General features: G+C 36.5%; 1 protein-coding gene across 1 annotated transcript in view; it reads left to right on the top strand.

Moving 5' to 3' along the window:
• Positions 1–2,390: 2,390 nt before the first annotated feature.
• Positions 2,391–23,537, top strand: part of Ten-a (tenascin accessory) — a 57,289-nt gene continuing 36,142 nt past the window's right edge. Inside the window, exons 1-2 of the mRNA XM_065238140.1 lie at positions 2,391–2,859; positions 21,533–21,652. Of these exons, the coding sequence (XP_065094212.1) occupies positions 2,852–2,859; positions 21,533–21,652 (128 nt within the window). The 5' untranslated portion in view covers positions 2,391–2,851. The remainder of the gene's footprint in view (positions 2,860–21,532; positions 21,653–23,537) is intronic.

Here is a 23,537-nt window from a genome sequence, read left to right as displayed (position 1 = left end):
AATTCTGGAAGTTGTCAGTTGTCCAAGGGAAAAGTTCATTTGCTTTTCTGACAACAAATTGTACAAGAAATTATTTAAAATTCCAGAAATTTCACATGTGTGCAGATTGTCTGACAGAAGTTTAATGGAAACTGTATCAAAAGCCCCCTTAATGTCCAAGAATACTGAAGCTAATTCGTCCTTGTGCGCAAAGGCCAGTTGAATATCTGTGGAAAGCAGCGCTAGACAATCGTTTGTTACTTTGCTCTTGTGAAACCCAAACTGTGTATTTGATAGCAAGTTATTGGCTTCGATCCACTGATCGAGTCTCCGAAGGATCATTTTCTCCAACAATTTCAAAATGCATGAAAGCATAGCAATTGGACCGTATTGGAGTTATGGTCGGACACTGGTTTGCCAGGTTTTTTAATAACTATAACTTTGACCGGTCTCCATTCAGGCGGTACAATGTTGTTTTCTAGTAATGAATTGAATAAGCAAGCGTCTTTTAGCGATATCTGGGAGATTTATCAGAAGATTGAATTTAATCATATCGCTTCCCGGTGAGGATTTGTTTGATGAAAGAAGAGCCATAGAGAATTCCAGAGAATTGTGAATGATCTATACAGAGAACCGCCGTTTGGAGACGTTTCTCAAAAAAATATGTTGTGCTGGAACTGAGTCCGGACTGGCCTTATTAGCGAAATCGAAAATCCATCGGTTGGAGAATTCTTCACTCTCATTAGAAGATGAGCCGTTACGCATGTTGCGAGCCACCCTCCACAAGGTGTTCATTGAGGTTTCTCGTGAGAGTCCCTCAATGAAATTGCGCCAATAACCGCGTTTTTTTGCTTTGATTAATTGTTTCAGCTTTGCCTCAAGCTTTGAATATTCCTCGAAGTCTGTGGAGGTTTTGTGTCTACGAAAAGCTTTGAAAGCATCAGATTTTTCTACATACAATTTTGTGCATTATTCGTCCCATCCAGGTGTGGCTGGTCTCCTTTTGAAGGGTGCACTTGGAACTTTTCTTTTTTGTGCTTCCAGTGAGCTTTTGTTTATCAAACCGGCTAGGAATCGATATTCTTCCAATGGTAGAAGCGTATCTATTGATTCGACACCGATTGTCACCGCCGTTGCATATTTCTGCCAAGCTATGTTCCTTGTAAGATCAAATGGAACTCGAGATGGCTCTGCAGATTGAGGGCATCACTTAATTGAAATGATGATTGGCAAATGATCGCTACCATGGGGATCATTGATAACCTTCCACAGACAATCCAATGATAGTGATCTTGAACAAAAAGATAGGTCGAGTCGGCTTTCTCGATCCGGAGGTTTAGCTATACGTGTCACTTCACCAGTGTTCAAAATAGTCAAGTTGAAATCATCACATAAATCGTAAAACAATAGCCGCTCTATTGTCATCGTATAGATCGGCCCACCCTGTACAATGGCAGTTCATATCAGCCAGAATGAATACTGGGAATGGAAGAATCGAAACTAGATTCCAGAGTTGGCTACGGCTAGTGGAGGTTCTTGGTGGAACATATACTGAAGCTATGCAAAGATTTTTGTTCTTCACATTTATTTGGTAAACGACGATCGTATTGATTTTGAATTGATTTTCATCTTGGACGGCTATGCAGCCTTCACCATTTGTATATATGACTGCTTGGAACGTCCAGAGATTGAACGCTGCACTTTGTGTGCAAAAAACTTTTTACTAGTTGCAAAAAGTTGCACCACTATAGCCCTCACGACCCTATCAGGGGAGAGGGCAAAGCCACGCGCAAAATTTTATAACAAAAGCGGGGCAATGGGCTCGAGAAGACTATTTTATGGTATAATTAACGCCGGCCGGCACCGGCTGTGTGAACTGGTGCAACCACTCCGTTTGCTGCTTGTTGTTTGTTGCTTACTGCTTTGGAGTGGTGATTAGATGAAGACGGTGAGATCATGCGGTGATGATGAATAGTCCACCTATAGCGTCGCTAAAGGTGGCTACCTCCTCTGCTAACAGCGGTTGCCTTCGGCACTGAACTTCGCCCAAAGTGGGTGATAATGCTCGATATAAAAAAACACTATGGTGAGGAAAAAAAACCTCCACCGGATACGAAACTAATGCCCGCAACGGAGACACGAACAAAGTACGTCCGGCTACTTCAAGCTATCGGCGAGGAAAGTGAGCCCTATCTGTTTGATGTCATTTTAACATGTTACTAGCATACAAAGGTACTCCTGTACAAAAATCAATTTCAATCTGAAATTATTAATTATAGAAAAATTAATAATTTCTCAAAGTATGATTAGACGGCTAGCATGGGGGAAACAAAGTTGGGAGCTACAATTCGTCAAATGAACAAAATCGATCAAACTCAGGTCGATATTGTTCATTTGTTAACTTGTAACTCTTAACATAGTTTACCCATTTTTGAATAGGTTCCGTTTTGACCGAACTAGGTGGATTCTACCAACATTTGGGTTGATTTGAAATAGCGTGTAGGGCCTTTAGTAGTAGTAAAATAACTTTTTTTTTCCAGTGAAGGAAAGCCCATTCCAATAAATTGGAGTGAAGGTCCTTTCAAGCCTCTTCTCCGATAGTAATAAAATCTTCAATATTTTCTAATGAAGTTTGCAATAGAGCACTATCCAATGAGCTGGATTACTCTATGAAGTGCGACGGTAGCTTATAATCTAATTCAATACTTATAATATATAACAATGCTCAAACAGGGACTTTCTATCTATTAATCAACCGAGTTGCTAGTTGGAGAACACAAGAGCATGGAATTCAGAAACATATGATATTACTGGAGTGATGCCTGCGTTGACGTTTAGATGAAACAAGGGTCGCCCGATACTGGTGACAACGATGAAGACGTAAGTGGTGGTGCATTTCCATTGATTGAGGTTAATTTGTTGATACATTTTTGTTGATTTTCCTAAGGGCTCTTCATCTTTGGATATTGATTCGATTTATTTTTTTGTTATAATGTAACAGTATCGTTTGAGATCCAGTTTTGATTAAGGGCTGTTCAGTTTATAACACGGGAAAGATAATAAGCTATTTATTTGAAGCAGTATGTAATTTTTTACGAAATTTTAAATCACATGTGCTCTTAAATACATTTTTTATAATCATGTCACCAGGAAAAAAAATTCAACTGTTTAAAGCCAGATATGTTTTATTTCAGAACTTCTAAAAGGTGATACAAACCAACTAAATATGGATTTCGTAGAACAAAGTATTTGTACGATTTTGCTCAATTGCAGTGTCATTTTTCGTTCAACGTTTACAACTTTAGAAAATTAACAATAATGTCTCAAAAATAAATTCAGTTCCGACTATTAAGTCTGTCAACCCACTTTTTATCAAATTGTGTTCTATTTAAGTGATCTGACAAATGTAAAAGGCAAAAAAATAAACAATATATTTGAAGCAGCATGTAATTTTTACGCGATTGTAAATCACATGTGCTCTAAATGCAATTTTTATACTCATGTCAACATAACTTGAACAAAGGATATTTTTTTCAATTGTGTTTATTTCCGCGCATTTGATAGTACACACCAACTAAAATAAATATGATTTCGTAGAACAAAGTGTTTGCACGGTTTGGCATAATTTTTGAAGTCATTTTTCGTAACGCGTTTACAGCTTTGGAAAATTTACAACATATCTCAAAAATCCTGATACTTCCTAAAACCGCAAGTTTAAGCTTTCAGCAACAGTTTTCATTAAATTTGAATGGAATATGGAACATAAAATAAATTTCGCTCGAACTATAAACTATTTCAACAAACGTTTTATCACATTTTGTTCTAATTATATGATCTGACAAATATAAAGGACCGAAAGGCTTCTGTGTAACTGTATAAAGAAGATCCCATAGAAAAATAGAAAAACCCTTGTTTGTTTACACGAGAAAACATATAGATGGAAACACCTATTGAATTTTCTATTTTTTGTATTTTGTAAAGCATGCTTTGCAGCAATGCCATGAAAAAATGTACAACCAAAAAAATGCTCCAATTTCACTCAAACCTTGCACATTTGTCACTTATTTTAAAAAAAAATTTGATATGTATTATTTTATTTCGCCCTTAGGGTACACCTTCCTGAGTTAGGATGGTCCAAAAAATCGACGTTTTTGCCTATATACCCAACTTTGAAAAATCATTATATTTTAAACACGGGATCTATTTTCGATCTTTTTCTATCAAATGAATGGTATATAAAAGGGCATAATAACATAAAGCTGAAGGTCAAATTAATTTTAACATGCTAAAAAAAAAATCATTTTTTATTGATTTCACAGTGTTGATACCACAGAAAACCTTGCGGTTTTTTTTTAATCTCATACTTTTATACTTAACATATAATTAATCAAGGATGGGGTTTTTTTTTATTTTGTGATATATTTTTGTATTTAATAATAAATTTACAATGACTCTTTTTAATATGAAAGTAGTTTATTTTCTAGCAGTAAAGTCATGATATGTATTACCAAGCCGGAGGTGACAGATTCGATCTCCGATTCGTTCTTTTTTTTATAGGGAATTAAAGTCACCCCAGTATTATATGCCAACCAAAATTATGGGCCACTTCCATTTAATTAACACGTAGAACTGACTGACCCATAATAGTGGGATTTTCTGACAATATGTGGAAATTATAATTTTACACCAGCAGAAAATTGAAATGAAACAAAAAAAATTCATTGCTTTTTTCTCAAGTTCATGCTATAAAAACTAACCTTTTAATTCTCATTCCTACATTGCTTATTGCTTTATTCTACGTAACCGTAACATTGAACATATCTAGAAATAATTTCACAGTTTTACACGTGTTCCTTCTTCCGAAAACGAAAATCGTTTTACAATAATATAATTTTAATTTTCTGGTGTAGAACTCAGATACAATTGGGCTCCGGAAATTGTTTTACCCGAGTATAATGGATTTTAATTTTCGTATCCATTGCTTTATAATATGTTTCTGAAAAAAAAACTCCTCTGGTACTTTTAAATCTGGCTTCACTCTTGCAGCATTTTGTTTCAAAACTCCTCCCAATGCATAACATGGACCTTTACCATGGCATGCAGCGAAGTCTTTAAGACCGAAGTCTTTTTTTTCCATATGGCACACATTAAAACCTGTCATCTTATTTTTATACTGGCTGCCTGATCCATCTGAGAAAAAGTGTAAAAGAACTTTATACAGTTAACTATACATATAATCGAACTGCAACGTGATTGTGCTTGGTGAATTCAGCAATTAGTATAAAACTTGTAAATTTTAAATCCAGAGATTCTTCTTCTCTTCTTCTTCTTCTTCTTCTTCTTCTTCTTCTTCTTCTTCTTCTTTTTCGCATTTTTATTGTTATAGAGTTATACTCTTGGAAAAGTATGAAAGAGACAATAGCACGATTCGTCCTTTATTATATTATATATTATATATTATATCGCATATTAGCTTATTGCGTGCTCTGCAAATAAAAGTAAATATATTAGTAACAGTAACAGTAACAGTAACAGTAACATTAACAGTAACAGTAACAGTAACAGTAACATTAATAGTAACAGTAACAAACAGAGTAACCGTAAGACTCGTCCGGTCATTGTGATCAAACCAAAAGAGTCCAAACAAGCTTGCTAAGATACTCGTAAGTTTTTTAAAACACAGTTAGATCCAAAAACACACAAAATCAGTAATTTCAGAAATGGTAAAGGTGGCTCCATTATTGTTGAGTGTGCAACAGTAGCTAATCTAAATGATGTGAAAAATGGTATTGAAAGCAATCTGGGTGAAAAATATAGTGCTGTTGTTCCCGCTTCGGTGCCAAGATTGAGAATAGTGGGCATGAGCGATCAGTTTTCCTCCGATGTCTTCATTGACTACTTAAAAAGTCAAAATGAAGACATCGCTATAAATTATGTAAAAGTAGCGAACATGTTTGAAAATCCACGCATCACTTATAACAAGTTTAGTGTTGTAATTGAAGTCGATGTCGATACGTATAAATGTAGGGTTTGATCGGTGCTCGATAGTTCCCGCGATTAATGTGTTGAGATGCTTCAAATGTGGAGAATTTGGGCACAAGAGCATGGATTGCAAAAATTGTGAAAGATGCTCTAGGTGCAGCCAACAACACAAAATGTCGGAGTGTACGTCAACTGTATTGAAATGTATTAATTGTTTGAAAATGAATGAAGAACGAAAAATGAACTTGGACGTCAACCATGCCGCATTTAGCTCGGAATGTTTGCTCTATAAAAGGCTTTTTGATCAGAAGAAAAGCAGCTTGCGTTTCATTAAATAGCAGCCAAGTTCCAGGAATGTGAATCAATTCGATTTTTTATATTTGAATATTGCGGGGTTGTCAACAAACTACGTAGCATTACGTCAGATTGTTGAGGAAAAACGTCCTCTTTTAGTTTTATTATCTGAAACTCACATTCTAGACACACTGGCGGTGTTGCTATTTATGTCAAAGAATCAGTTCAATTCAACCTTCGTACCAACGAAGTTATTGATGGCAACTGGTTCTTGGGCATTACAGTTGTACGTGGCATGAAGATGGGTAATTATGGTGTTTTGTATCATTCTCCCAGTTCTAGTGACCAGCGTTTTGTTGAAGTTTTAGAGAACTGGCTTGAGACATTCCTTGATTCTAGTAAATTAAATATATTGGCTGGTTATTTTAATATTAATTGGCGTGATAACCATAATTCAACTCATTTGAAGCGATTAGCTGAGTTTTTTATTTTAAAGCAAACGGTAAATGAGTATACGCGTATTTCCAGGCACAGTAGAACTTTAATTGACCACGTTTATTCCAATTTTGATTCCATTTGTTCAGTTACGGATACTGATTTGAAAATAACCGATCATGAGACTTTAGTGATTAATGTCTTAGACCATGTTAACGATAAGAATAATTTAGTAAAATTGAAGTACTGGAGGAAATATTCGAAGCAAGCTGTTTCGAATCTTGTTGAGAGGAGCGTGGATTTTCCATTTGCGGCTGGTAACTTAGATGAATCTACAGCTGTTCTTAATAACGCTTTGAAAACGTGTACCAATCAACTAGTTGAGCAAAAGTTGGTTTCTTTGAAAAACTCGAACAGCTGGTACAATTTGGATCTTTTGCGTCTTAAACGGAAAAAGGACAAATGGTACAAAAAGTTGTGTAGATCAAATAATGACAATCATTGGAATAGCTACACAATCGCGCGTAATAAGTATTCACAATCGATAAAGAAAACTCGTTGTGAATATGTTCAAAGGAAGATTGATCAGCATCAAAACAACAGCAAAGAGTTATGGAAAATGTTGAAATTAAAACCTAGTAATTGGAAACCGCGGTCCATAACTTTTAATGGCACATTAAAACAGTCAGAACAAGTAATTTCAGCTAAGTTTAAAGATTATTTTGTAGACAGTGTTTCATTGAATAATCAATCCATTGAATTGGTCGATGAACCTGACGAAATAAAACAGCCAGTTAATAGTAGTTGTAGATTTGAAATTTTTCACCCAATAACATTAGATGAACTTAGAGTTATTTGTTTTTCATTAGGAAAATCGGATGGAGTAGATAATGTTAATGCTAGAGTTATTCAAGATTGCTTTCATGTCATTGGCCACATCTTGCTGGACCTTATTAATGAATCATTACAAACTGGACATGTGCCACAAATTTGGAAGGAATCCTTAGTGGTCCTTATTCAAAAAGTTGCTGGAACGATTAAAGCCGAAGAGTTTCGTCCCATCAACATGTTGCACACATTAGAGAAAATTTTAAACTTGTTGTTAAAGGCCAGCTGTTGGAGTATTTAAATAGTAATAGTTTGTTGATACCAGAACAATCGGGATATCGGGAAGGTCATTCTTGTGAAACCGCGTTGAATTTGGTATTAGCGAAGTGGAAATTAACTTGGAGTGTAAAGATTCGATTGTTGCTGTTTTTTTGGATCTTAAACACACTTTTGAAACAATTTCTAGGCCCTTATTGTTAAGATCAATCAAGCGCTTTGGAATTACGAGTACTGCATATAAATGGTTTGAAAGCTATTTGTCTGACAGAACTTAACGGGCTGTGTTTAATGATTCTGTTTCCAGTCCCGTGGGGAATAACCTTGGAGTGCCCCAGGGATTTGTGTTAGGGCCCCTGTTATTTATTATGTATATTAATGACTTGCGACTTGTTTTACGATTTTGCGACATTAATCTTTTTGCAGATTGTGTTATTCATTGCAGCTTAGGATTTAGATGATACCGTTTTACATTTGAATGAAGATTTGCGTTCTCTAAGTAGATGGTTGAAGTATAAGCAGTTAAAATTGAATACAAGTAAAACTAAATTTATGGTAATTTCGCGGAATCGAGTAGATGAGAACGTCTCTGTTGTAATTGATGATGAGACTATTGATTGCGTTCGGGAGATTAAATATCTTGGCGTGTTAATTGATGACACACTTAAGTTCAACACTCATATTGACAATGGCATCAGAAAATTGCCAAGAAGTATGGAATTCTATGTCGACTGAAAAACGATTTAATTATTGCCAGTAAAATACAGCTATACAAATCAATGATCTCTCCTCTTCTTGACTTTTGCCCTTCCATTTTATTTCTGGCCAATGCAACACAAATATCGAGATTACAGCGCTTGCAGAGTAAAATAATGCGTTTGATTTTGAGATGTAATAGATTCACTTCCTCAACTTTGATGATAGACGCCTTACAATCGTTGTCGGTGAAGCAAAGAATTGTATATTTGACTATGGTGTTTATTTTTAAAGTAGTTAACGGTTTGCTGCCTCGATATTTGTGTGATCGAATTGAAAGAGGAAGTGACTTTCATAGATATAATACTAGAAACGCGGTTGAAATAAGAACACCACATTTCTTGACTTGTGCTTCATAAAATTCATTATATAATAAAGGAATAAATGTTTTCAATTCGATGCCTAGACATTTTTTTTCCTTTGGTTTGTTTTTTCCGTCGATCTTGTTTTCCGTGCTGAGCACCAATGCTACCGACGTGCCAGGAAGGCAGCTCCCACACCTGGACCCTACCTATCGACCCATCAACTCATGAACCGGGGACCAACGGCTTTACTTCCCATCCGAAGGAAGGCGTGATCAGAGATGTTATGCCTCAGAACATCCCGGCGGCGCCGACTGGGATTGAACCCAGGCCTGCTGGGGTGAGAGGTAATCACGCTTACCACTACACCACCGGCGCCGTTATGATTCCTAGACATATCAAACGTTCAGCAACACTTACAGAATTTAAAAGACACTGCATTTCACACGTTAAAACTGTCTTTTGAATAGTTATCCAGTGATTTTTTTATGCATTGACAAATCATGTATCTTGACGAAGTTATCTCTAACGGCTTATTTTATATGGATAGCTGTCATAACGACTTTTTAATAATTATTGTAGCACTGCAAAAACTATTTCTGTTCGCCACGAGGGTGATGATGGATTTTTAATATTTGATTTAAAAGTAAATTAATTAATAAAAAAAAAGTAGTCTACAAAGGTTTGAGCCTCGCGCGCGTATTACGGATATAGAGGACTGAAATTAACATTTGATAAAAAAAAAGCAATTTTGAAGCTTATTTGGAAGATACCTTGAGTTAGTGGTAAGTTTTTTGGCAAATGTTGGGGGTTCGTGAGCATTCCTGACATTGCTGATAGAACTACTTCGGCTTAATCGCCCATTTTGGGCCTATCGAGAAGAAATCTTCAAATAAGTCCATGATTTTAGAGCTAACAAGTCAATTATGCGTTTGTTATGATACTTTAGTTAATAAGCTACCGAACGAAGTCAATGAGAACGCGTGATATGAAGGTTTGCACCCATTATTCCCAAAAACAAAAGAAGCGCTCCGACCGAATCATGTTTTATCTTCATCCGATAAGCCGAAGTGAATTCATTGGCGTTTCAATGGCGTTTCAATGCGTTAGGCCGAGTTTAGAATCCGTAGGCCGAGTTTGGCGTCAAGAAGCAGTGTTAGACTTTTGACAATATCTCAACGATTGGTTTCTCTTTATCAAATCTTACGGTACGTACAGAAAGGTAAATAAATTTGAAAGCCATCAGTAACCCTAGCATCAGATTGCTAGGTTGCTAGTGTAATAGGATGCTTTGTTGATTGTTCATTAACTCTTGATTGCTTGTAATACTTATGAATATTTTAGGTGGACAAAAAGGCGAACTAAGAGGTGGACGCCTGAGCTTTTCAACATTTATATCGCTGTGAAGCAACTTTAAACTCTAGAGGGAATTTATATCTGTAACTGAAACCAGTTCGATTTTGTTTGCCAACCTGGTTAAAATGTCATATTTAATTATCTTAAAGATAAATCGTCCAGCTCAAACCTTTGTAGGGGTAAGAGGTGGGACCATCATCATCATCATCAACTTAGTGTTTTAGATGCACTTCCACAGTTATTAATTGAGAGCTTTCGATGCCTGTACCATTTCTGCATTACTATAATTGTGTGGCAAGTACAATCATACTCTATGCCCAGGGAAGTTGAGAAATGTTCCATCCCGAAAAAATTGTGTTTATCCAATGAAATCCTTGCACAGCATTCCTGTACAACAAACGAGTCATTTTCTAAAAAATCACAAATTTTGTTTGAATAGTAATGATTCAATACAATCGTCACAAAGAATTGTAATGAGTTCTGAAGAATGAGATTGTATTCCTGGACATTGTTCACATTTTGTCAATAAACACTGTTCGTTATAGCTATTGCAAAGAATGTTTATAAATAAATCGTGGCATGAATTCACACCGGGTTTATGCAAATGTTTATCTTGAAGAGTTTTGAACATTAATTTAACATTCTGAACATTTATTTATTTATTTGTCTTCGCGTTTCTCTCTTATAGGGTTGTCGGTCATATGTATATGCCAACATGAATTATTTAAGATCACCGGAGCTTGACAATTCGCACCAATTGTTGAGGATTAATCTTAAGTTGGCACCAACTAGAATAGTGGTGCTCAAGTGAAGGCATATTGCGAGCCACTTTGCTAGTTTCTGCATCAAGTACGGACCACAGTTTATTTTTATAGTTTTGTTTGCTGTGTTACTTGGAAAAAAATAAATAATAATAATAATTTTGATACCTATTTGTTTTCATTTTAAAAAAAATGCCAATGATGTGACGAAGCTTCACATGTATGAACACAACTTTTCACTGACACAACCATGAGAAGCGTGGTTGAAAAAAAATCTACTGTTAGACCTGGTTTAAACGATTGTCCAACTTTTTTTTCTTCTATTTAGTCACTTGAGCAAGAGCTAGTAGTCTGGGCCAATAAGCAGTATTAATGTAAGTCGCTGTTAGTCTTGTGTTAAACGCACTTTAATAAATTCAAATCTTTAACCACGTTTTTCTCGACACCTTTTATTTTAATTTTTTATGGATCTCGGAGACTATTCGATTATTTTTGATAATTTTTCTGCCCGCGATGTAAAAATGAATTAGACACTAAGATTTTGTTTCCGTGTTCGGTAAATTTTACCGAAATCAGAACAGCTGAACGTTCGGTAAAACTTTGACCTTCATTTTAAAGGCTATTGAATTTGAAAATAATATCAAAACATGTTCAACCTTGTTTAAATGATCAAATCTTGTCATTTTAGTGGAGATTTAATTTCAAAGTAGCTGAAAAGCAATTGAATTGAATTGCATAAATTTTACCGAAAAGTTCAGATTTTCAGATTTCGGTAAAAATTACCGAAGTCGGCGATAATTTCTAAGTGTGATCTAAAATCTAGCATAGGACTTATCGGACTTATGCTAACTTTTCGATTTTTTACGCGCATTTGAATTGCGATTTTTTCAAGGAAAAATTGAACTTTCTTTCTCGAACGCCACCGTTTTGAAGTTTTGAGAATTTAGAAAAAAAAAATCCTATGTTATATTTGATATATTTTAATGAAGAACTCAAAACACTAACTCTGCTGTCTGGTCTAATGTTCGAAAAAAAAAAATAACAAAAAATACCCTTTTTTAGAGATTCCAGCAGGTTTTCCCCATTAACGTGTTTCTAATTCTTGAATATATTCCATGGGTATTTTAAGGCTGATTAAAAAAATACAAAGCATATTCCAAGTAAATTTCATAAAAAAAATACCTAGGGAACTGAGGTATAATCATTATGAAATTCTTATAAGAGGGAATTGCAAACACATCCTAAATTATTCTGTGGAGAAATCCAAGTGAATTTTCTGAAGAATTCAAGAAGAATTCCTCGATAGTTCTTAGCAGAACTACAAGACTCATCTGAAGTGAATTGCATAGGAATTCTATCGAGAATCCATGCAAATTTAAAAAAGAATTATGGAAGGAAACTTGAAATAATCTTAGGATGAACTCCAAGAATTTATTGAATTTGAATCTATAGGTGAATGAAAATTTTAGAGAAATATCAGAATGAATTTCTGGTTTATTTATAAAATTCCGAAAAGATCTCTGTAAAAGAGAAAGGGTAGGGTAGATTCTCATTCAAATGGCCAAAAAGTAAGCAAAGTTTGGCCAATGAAAAAACATAGAAGGACCCGGTTTTGAAATTCCAAAAGCTTAGAACTTCGTCTTTATTTCCAAATTTTTACAACGGGAAAAAACAAAATGGCACCAGTGGTCGCGTTTTGAGTAAGGTACCTCATAATCGATCTAAAACACAACACGATTAATGAGGCTTTAAAGGGAACTAAATTTATTCGATTTATTATGACCTATGGACAGGTAGAAAACTTCAAATTTGACGAAACGTGCAATCTCAAACCTTTTGGTTGATTTTCACCCCTTTTTTCCTCTTTAAGGCTTAAGGAAAAATAGTGAATACAAAGAATTTGTAGATTTTATAGGTTACTAGCTGAGTGTGCCCGGTCTTGCTCGGGATTCAATATTAGCTTGAGTTTATGCGCCGATTTAAAAAAAAGCATGCTATATTGTACGTGCCCCCCCCCCCCTATTATCTAAGGGGCTACCCCCTATGATTATCTCCTTATACCCCCACACTCGCCCCCACATGCCTAATTTGGTTCCATTTGCTTGATTAGTTCTCGAGTTATGCAGAAATTTCATTTTCATTTGTATGGGAGCCCCCCCCTTACAGAAGGGGGAGGGGCTTCGAACCATCATAAGAACCTTCCACGGCCCTAAAAATCCCTGTATACAAATTTTCACGTCAATCGGTTCAGTAGTTTCCGAGTCTATAAGGGTCAGACAGACAGACAGACAGACAGAAATTCATTTTTATATATATAGATTCCTCCAATGAAAAAGGTTTTCTTTCGAATGGTCAAAGGTAAAAGTCGTTAAATTAAACCATTTTCAAATGAGATTGTACGCAGTTTTAAAAAAATCATGTTTCGAGATAAACGCGTCCCCGAGCCGAGAGCGTCCCATGGCGACCAGGACGCCCCTTCGAACAATGACGTGTAGAAACTTTTTTCCAGTTTTTATTTTTGTCCGGCATCCAACTTTGCAACTGTTCTCTTCTGTATTCGACTTCCATCTTCCAGGACAGATGCTACCGAGAATGGATGTTTTGCTACGTTCTTCTCTGGTACCGTAGAATGTTGTAACTTTGATAGTTTTTTGAAGTATATTCTAAATATTTTTTACGACAATCAATGTTTTCAAATATTATTTTTAATAAACAAGTATTGAGGATCCTATAGTCAATTCATTAGTAATAAAAATATTGCATTTACACTACCTTTTTTTCTTGCGACCGAACATCAGTTTTTTGTTTGTTTTAGGGCTACTTTGATAATACTCGATGAATGTAGAAATAATGTAATACTCGATGAAAGGAGACAATTTAATTGATGAATTATGATTTTTTTTACAGTATCATTTATATGTAAAGGCTCAATTGCGTAAGCTTTGCGGAGCCGAAATTCAATGTATAATAGCATTATTTCTTATGACTAAAGTTAGTAGAACGGGAACCGAATACTCGCGGCTTACTCGAGGTTAAGGACAACAATTTTTCAACAGGTTGGATGTGGACTTGGGATAAGGTACATGGGGATGAATTGTCGTTTTAACCTCCGTCGCTGTTGCATTGGTGAATGAACGTGGAAGAAGCACTGCAGTGCGGACAAGTGTTCTGAATCTCCAAAGGTGAATGGACAATTGATGAGACAGCTGAAACGAAACACAAAAAGAGGTTATGTTGGGAGAACGATGGGAGGACTGACATGTCAACTTAAAAAAAAAATAAATAAAAAGAAAACTGCTAAAGACTATTAAATTTTCAAATCGGTCTGTTTTAGAAAATTGTAAATCAACTTCATATATTCGAGATTAGCCAGATTAGCGGTTAGCCAGAACGTCTCTAACAGGTGTAGCAGGATATGAAACTTTTAATGAGTATATAATCAGAAACGTTATAAGCAATAGTGAAATCGAACCAGCCACTGGCCACCCGTGGCGCTGTTGTCGTAGAGGTGATAACAAATGTAAACAGCTGTCAAACGTGACTGGCATCAAAAGTTTCAGTTCTGAAATTGAAAACTTGCCTTTTTCTGTATGTTTTGGTGATCAAAAAGCTTATCAAATTATAGGAAAAGTGGTCTTCTACAAAATGGTAAGTGGTTTCAATAATATAATTGTTTGAAATCAGGAAAAAAAAGTTACGTAAACTACGTAAACGCAAGCTCCACCGCTTAACATTTTCTTTGTTGTTGCAGGATCGTTGCATTATCCCGGGATGCAACGAGGACAAATTTTCATTTTTTCGAGTTCCGAGCTCGGGGAACAACAAATTTGCGTAGTGGAGAAAGGTTGCCACTGTTTATGAAATAGGGACAGACTGGATATGCTCCCATCATTTTGTTGAAGCACACTTTTTCGAATATAAGTCCCAAAGTTTGGTGTCGTGGGGTAATTTAAGATTAATTTCATTTTTTCGCACCATAAAGCCATTCTCCTCAATTCTTGCTTTCTGCTGATCTACTGGTGTGGCCCAGATACACAACATTCTAGGGCTTTAAATCCGCTAGCATGGAGTCCCCATTATAATCCAGCAGACTGACTTGATCGTGGATTTTGGAATGGGAATCTGCAATCATACAAAACACTAAATAATATCGGTGCATCAAAAATCACATTTTCATTATCTTTCCATTTTATGACATTGCCATAAAAATTAGCATAACATTACATTATTCGACCAATTTCCTACATAACCATTCATAATAATGATCGTATCTCACTATTATGAACTTTTTTTCAATAATTTATCATTCAAACTCTGGAATTTTACCGGCTGTCAAAAATTTATCACCATTGACTAGTACTATTTCCCACCACTAGTGACGCATAACGTTCACTTGGATTCTCCTTTAAGACAATATTGATTTTTTTATGGATTTCACTATTGAGAAATTCAACTTAAACTCCTGCGCGCCTGATGGCAGGACTAAGCATGAATCGACGGTGACAATTTCATTGATTGTTTGCAAAATGGTTAGATTTCAATGTAATTTCATGCAGTATTTCTAAATAAAAAGCTACTTCAAGACTTATAAATTACAAAAAAAAAAAAAACATGTTGAGGTTTGAAATCATTTGCCGATTAAACAGCAGACAAAGTCGGCCGACTAAATTCATCGACGAAAAACTATTGAATAGGCCTATTTCTCGGTATATCACTATCGAAAAACGATTTAATCGCCAACGCCAACAGAAAATAAATTACAAGTCGGTGGACGAATCGGGTGATTTGGATGATGTTTGTTTATTTTGAAGATATTTTCGAAACAAAGGACTTTCAAATTCAGCATTATATACCATTTTTAAAAGTACTACTTTTATTTCTCGGATTATGTTTTGACTTCCACAGAAACTCTCTAGAATAAATAGACAATAACAGTTTTTTTGGTAGCAAATTTCAAAAATGTATTCAGTTTGACACATTATTTCGGACTTACCACCGTTGCCATTGCAGCGCCACGGTGGCCGATTCAAACTTGTATTTGTATATATCGAAAATACATTTATGAGTGATTTGTTTTAGTGCCTTTTCAATTAGGTGAAAAACAAGAAATTTTTTTTTTCAGATTATTAGAAAATTTGTAAAACATACTATATAAAAACTCTATACGTTATCAAAGGTGTTTAAAATTCGGAGTGCAGAGACTAAATTTAATCATTATATTCTACTATTGAAGCTACCCACATCATCAAATAAAGATTGCACTTAATGCAACACTTTCTTTTTTGTATAACTTTTTATTGCATGGGTAAAAATTGAGGAAATTTTGAGTAAAATTAATTTAAAGTGTAATATTTACAGTTACAAAATCTCGTCACAATCTGTCAAGTGGTTATCGAGATGGCTTCCAAGCAAGAAGTGCTTGGACAAAAAATTATGGAAGCGGTCGTGGAAAATACTGGCCTGGCCCACAGGTGGATCACGATTAGAGTGGCCATACCTACCAAATTATCGGTAGCCCTACCGATTTTCGGGATGCCTACCGATTCACAGACGAAAGCTTCAAAATTACTGATTTTTCACTTTTCGTACCGAGAATCACAGATTTTAAGTAATCTTAAAAAATGTTCAATCCTACTATATGTTTTGTTTTCCGTGTAGTCAGTGTATTTGATCGAACGCGATGCATTTTGCAACTTCAATCCAAACGGATTAGTTTTTTTTAACGTTTAATCAACTTTCTCTGAACCAGCCTATGGCTGAAAGTCTCTATAATAAAGACAAAAAAAAAACTTTCTCTGTCTGTCTCCTAGCGGAGATGCTGTTTTCTGATTATCAATTTTTGGTTCCGTATTCCGTTCGTCCTACTCACACTTATTTGTTATGATTAGGCTAGATTCGGTGAATAATGAGTCACGCCAAAAGAAAAACAGTTGAATGCGCATCACGGTTTTCGAAAGATTTCCTTTCTTTTCACTTGGCAACAGAGGACTTCTACATCAGCTTCAAATGACTTCTAGCGAGAAAAAAATAGTGGATGTAGTAAATTACTATATCAGTGATATTTTCAAGAGGTTTCATCTTTTTTGACAGTGTGCCGCATGTGTGCCGCAGGTGTGCCAATTGTGCTGGTCATGACACCAGATCATGTTTTGGTTTGAAATAGTATTGAGGATAAATCGGATTGAGGATGACGTGGGAAGGGGTGGGTGTGCGAAATTTTTTAGTTTTGTATTCATAGGATAATGAAAGTCCTGTGTTTTAGGATATTATAATGTCCTCAACGACCAGACCAGAAACCTAGCATTTCGACATGTGAAAAGCAACGGTCTGTCAGCGGCCGGAACAAGTGGGGAACATTGTTAGAGACCGTCTATAGAGGATGATGAATAGACTTCCGTAGTTTGTTTTATGTGAGTTACAGCATTATTTGAATTAAGGCTACTAATGGGGTCTGACTAACTGCCTCTTCCTTTTGAGCTCACTCTAGAACCTACATTTCGTATTTAGATCTATAAGTGAACTGCTGGTCTGAGTTCCTCTGGTATATTCAATTAGAGGATGTTCCTGAATATGCAGCCGAACAGCACGTAATGTTGTGAACAACTTCAAAGACAGTTGTCCAGCAGTGCTCCCATATTATTTACAACAATCCAATGCCTACGAGATTGTGCCCAAGCTGTGCCGAATCTAATTTCGGCACAATGTGCTGATTGACTTACACCTTGGATTTTGTCAAATTATCTTAATAAAAAATAGTAGAAATTCTCATTACTGGTCATTATCAAACGTATCCCATGACAATTTTATGCTCACTGCGTGTTTATGATCATTTTTTCGATTATTTTTTATATTTTATTGCAATACCTTGACAGCAAAAAATAAATTTTAAAATTACATCCAAGAGGATGCACTTCTCATGTAATTTTATAGCCACAAAAATAAACAAATGCAGTAAAAGCAGTGTAATGTCAGTTCATGCACTGTTTGAATGATGATTTTGTCCTTTTTGGCAAATAATATTATACCATATTTTTGACACAATTGAAGTACATCCACTTAGATGTGATATAAAAATTATTTTTTGCTGAGTTTTGTGGACCGTGCATAGCATCGTAATGTTTGTTTACTTCGCACGATAGGTATCCAGTTTGACAGTTCAATAGGTAGACTTGACTTCTCTCTTGGCGTGACTCATTATACACCGACTCTAGACTGGACAATCCAATGTGTTAAAGGACTGATGGCTCGGTTCAAAAGTTCAAAATTGCGCGTGATTTGTTTTCATCCTTCCTCCGCTCACAAGGATTTTAAGTTTCGGGAAGCCGGCTTACCGATAACTACCTATAAAAGTTTTGAAAAGCTACCGATAATGAAAAAATAATCTGGCCACCCTCATCACGAAACAGTTTGGAATCGAACATTCGACCGTGTACCGTGTGGTAAAATCATTCAAGGAGACCCAGACGACCCAGCGTAGAGCTGGCAGTGGAAGAAAAACAAAGACGACCGACCTGTGGACGCAAGGAAGGTGAGAGATTACTTCAAGCGCAATCCGAACCTTTCGATTCGGGACGTGGCCAAGAAGGTCAATTCTTCCGTCTGGTTCGTCCAGTAGACAATGCATCAGGCCGGACTTCAAGGTAAGAAAGGCGCCAAGCCGAACTGATAAACAGAATACGGTGGCCAAATCCTGCTCCAGGAAGCTGTGCCGCGAGTGGTTGGTGCGGCCAAAATACATAGTAATGGACGACGAGACGTACATCAAAGTGGACGCCAAGCAGATCCCCGGCCTGGAGTTTACCGTCGGCAAGTCCCACCTGGATGTTCCGGCGAAGCTCCGGAAGAAGAAGGTCGACTAATAGACAATTTTGGGTGATTATAAAGGGCAAGCTCCGGAAAACAGGGAAGGATTTCAAAAACGACAAGGATTTGAAGAGAGTGGATAAAAGTGTGTAAGTAAGATGGTGCAAGTGATGCACATGATTTGATGGGTAGCGTTAAGTCCAAGGTGCGGGCATTTAGCCTAGGAGCGGAGGTTGAATAAGCCAACTTTGCAAAAACATAGCTTATATGTGTTTATTTATTCCCTGAGAGTTTCAAAAATATCCGACTTAAAATGAATTTTTGGTGATCATTTTTGCCTGTTGCATTTTTTTTTTTTTTTTTGAGTACAGTCTTTATACACCGCTTTACGGTACTGTAAACCGTGAATGATCGCGTAGTTTTAGTACTGTATTTTATTCACTTATGCTATGTTCAGACGCATCGCATTTTACTTGTCGATAATTATTATAACATATTACAAGGGCTGTAGTGGAAAAAAATATTAGTCTTACTTTTGATGTTTTTTTTCTTCTCTCTGTTCGGAACATAACTCCACTGCGACCAGTAATTTGATCTATTGTAGTAGTGGAAATGGCTCTAATGTTGGCCAATGAATCTTCGATTGGGCCCATCGCTAAAAATCTGCTATTTATCAATTTAATCTAGTTGAACGCGTCATTGGGACGGTAATAATGGATATTTTTGGTCGCTATTGAAAATTAATTCGATTGCTGAATTTATGTAAGGACCCAAATTAGGGGAATTTAGGCCGAAATTACATCTATTTTCCCTATAAGGAAGAGCGCTACTTCATCGTAATCGCCCATTTCCGTTCTATCGAGCAGAAATCATCAATAATATCAATGATTTCACCATGCACAAAACATTAATACGTTTGATCCGATCCATTAGTTCATAAGCCACAACATGAAGCCTATTACAGAGCATTGTATGAATATTTACACTCATTGTTCTCAAACAAAAGAAGCACTCCTAGCGAATCCACTTTTTCTACCATCATCCGTAGGACGAAGAAAATCTAATGGCGTTTCAATGCGTTAGGACGGAATTGAAACTCGTAGGACGAATTTATAATTAAGAAGCAGTGTTAGATTTTTTAATAATATCTCAACATTGATTGACTCTTTATCAAATCCAACGGTACGTATGGAAAGGTGAATAAATTTAGAAGTTATCTTTGATGAAAACATTCCATGTTTTGTTCAAACCCTTTCAAAAAAGAGAGGTAAAGTGCGGGATGTGCTTAGTAGGACGGAAATTAGATCAAAAACCCTATCCCGTGTATTTAGTTTAGTGCATGTCGTATTACTCCATCACTATTGAGAAATGATGAAGTATTCGGTTTTGCTACAGTTGTCATTCTTGCCTTCATCGCAAAGAATCGATTCTAATTGAAAGGCTCCGCTATTTATACCCTTCGGAGTGTTGGAACGCCCTTCAAAGGCGCGCCCTTCAGTCGAAATTGGATTCCTTAGCAACAAAAACAAGCAATGACACCGATAATGACCATGCCTCAGAACCCTAGTCTTAACCACTTCAAACTACGGAACAACGAATATTTTTTTTCCTTTATTTAACGTCGGTCTCTGTTCCGCAATCTAGTGCCAATCACCGACGGACATCGATTGCCATCCATTGACATTGATCCAATCGAATGTGCAAGAAAGCAGCTTCCACACCTGCGTAGGATATCGCACCCATTCACAACACACATGGGCCGGGACCAACGGTTTTACTTCCCTTCCGAAGGAAGACGTGACCAGAGATTTTTATGCCTCAGAAAAATCCCACCGACCTCGGCTGGGATTGAACCCAGACCCATTGGGGTGTTAGAAAGCAGTCATGCTTACCACTACACCACCGGCGCTGGCTGAAACAACGAATAGAAGATTAGGAATAGGTGAAGACTAACTAACTCATTTTTTTGTTGTTTCAAGATCATCCTCTCTCAAGGAAATCCGAGCACTTATCATTATTAACAAGGCATAACAAGTTACAAGGACTAAGATGTGTTCCTTTGATAATAAAAAATCCCGTTCCCCTAGTTTGAAGTAGTCAAGACACGTTACGAGGCACTACTGTTACTATCTTGAAATCCATCATAGCATTGAGCCTGTTGACGTCATCAAGTAAAATAAATGATAAATAATATACGTTTTGATTTTCAAAATAATTTACTTCTGTCACTATTTATTATTATCAATAGCCAACTTGCCCGGTATTTCTGCCCCAAAAGTGTCGTGGTGATTTCTTTTGTTGCATTTTGAAATCTATTTTTTTGAAAAACAGATTACTTATTTACAAATAATGTCATTTTTAACATTGACATTCAACTCTACACAACGTACGATTAGTTAAGAAATTGATTTAAGAATAAAGTGTGATTTAGGTAATAATAATGAAATGTAATTAAATATTATGCAAGCAGTATTTATATCAAATCAAATTCTGTATTTTCATATAATTTCACTTAAAATACTATAAATCTAAATGTATTAATATTATTTGTAACTATTGCATCTCGATCAGCTCAAAATCATGTTTAGTTTAGTGGTAATTTAAAATAATAAATGAATGCATACTTAATGGTTCGAATACAACTCACACACATAACATACTTTAGTCTAGTTACCAATAAAACTATGATAAATAAAAGTTGCCATTGACGAAGCTCCTGCAAAAATTGTAACTAATGTTTTATCTGTTTTCATTCTATAGCCGTGTTTCTGTAATGCGAGGTCAAGTGGTAACACCCCAAGGACTTGGCATAATCGGAATTCGTGTGTCGGTGGATCGTGACTCGAGATTTGGCTTCACTTTGACACGACAAGGTGGATGGTAAGTACCGATCATAAACTCATCGATTATAATAATGCTTAATTCGAGACCACCTGGAATGTGTAGAATAGAACTATCTTTTCGATGTTTAATTAGGTAGGGTAGAGCGCTACTTCGTCGTAATCGCCCATTTCTGTTCTATCGATCAGAAAAGATCAATTATATCAATGATTTCACTGTGCACAAATCAATAATAGGTTTGTTCCGAAGCGTTAGTTCATTAGCTACAACATAAATCCTATTAGAGCGCATTGTATGAATATTTACGCTCATTGTTCTCAAAACAAAAGAAGCGCTCCCAGCGAATCCCTTTTTTCTACGTTTATCCGTAGGACGAAGAAAATCTTATGGCGTTCCAATGCGTAAGGACGGAATTGAAACTCGTAGAACGAATTTAGAATCAAGAATCTGTATTAGATTTTAAACAATATCTCAATAATTTGTGACTCTTTATCAAATCTAACGGTAGGTATGGAAAAGTGAATAAATTTAAGAGTAATCTTTAACAAAAAATATGCCAGGGTTGTGCTTAGTATGACGGAAATTAGATCAAAAACCCTGTAGGTAAATAGGATGCCTGATGAAAATGAAATTTTGGAAATCAAACATTTGTGTATGATGCCAAATAACATAAAAATGCATGAAACGTCGATATCGAAAAAAAAACTACTTTCTGGGACTTTGATTTTTGTTTTCGTGACTAGTATCCGGGATATGGAAAATTGTTGAAGTGGTTTATAAACTTGTTCACAATTATCTCCAAACTTCTTGTATATCATTTTAAATCATGAACGGCGCCGGTGGTGTAGTGGTAAGCGTGATTACCTCTCACCCCAGTAGGCCTGGATTCAATCCCAGTCGGCGCCGCCGGGATGTTCTGAGGCATAACATCTCTGATCACGCCTTCCTTCGGATGGGAAGTAAAGCCGTTGGTCCCCGGTTCATGATTTGATGGGTCGATAGGTAGGGTCCAGGTGTGGGAGCTGCCTTCCTGGCACGTCGGTAGCATAGGTGCTTAGCACGGAAAACAAGATCGACGGAAAAAACAAACCAAAGGAAAAAAAAAATTAAATCATGACTAGCATTTGGTAAGAGATATTTAACCAGCGTGATCTGTCGGTGAGAAAGCTTTTCAGTACGTTGAACATGTGCCCACCCATTTGCCACTTACGCAGAGTGCGCAAGATACCGTACCGCCAAGTGGTGTCGTACGCTGTCGACAGATCAAGCGATGCAATCAAGCAGTGTTCGTCCCGATTTGGCAATGACCTATCCAACTCCACCAAGTATGTATCGACGCCTCTCCCAGCTCTAAAGGTGTGCTGCCTCTTGTCCAGTCGTCCATACGACTTCAACTCAGTCGTCAATCTGCGGTTTACGATACGTTCGAACACCTTTGCGATGCAGTTGGTCAAAGTGATAGGTCGGAAAGCAGCAGGTCCAGATTTAGAACAGTTTGGCTTCGGAATCGGCACTATAATTCCGGTTCGCCAGCTGATAGGGTAAACCCCAAGTAACACAGTTTCGTGCATTTATGTTGAGTAAACTTCTTTACAACCAAATTCAGTTATATAAAGGTTATATAAACTGTTATATAACATGTGTGTTGCTTGGGACGCCACTACGCCAGACTCTGTTTAGAAGCTGCAACAGCGCGATTTTGACAAACAAAGGCAGACGTCGGATCATCGGATACCCTACCGAGTCAGGACCTGTAGAGACACTACGTCCTTTTTCGAGTGCCCACAGAAGCTCATCCAGGGTGAAGTCCGCGTTATACTGTCGTCGGTGTCCGGAAGAAAATCCACGCGATCCCGCTCTTTCCTTCGCTGTTTGAAAAAGTTGAGGATAGCTTGAGGTCGCCAATCTCTCACAGTAGTGCTCA

This window comes from Ochlerotatus camptorhynchus, unplaced genomic scaffold (genome assembly GCF_037179485.1).
Source record: "Ochlerotatus camptorhynchus isolate MF236.1 unplaced genomic scaffold, CSIRO-AGI_Acam_v1.1 ptg000712l, whole genome shotgun sequence".
Taxonomy (NCBI): domain Eukaryota; kingdom Metazoa; phylum Arthropoda; class Insecta; order Diptera; family Culicidae; genus Ochlerotatus; species Ochlerotatus camptorhynchus.
This window is presented reverse-complemented; position numbering and strand designations above follow the sequence as displayed.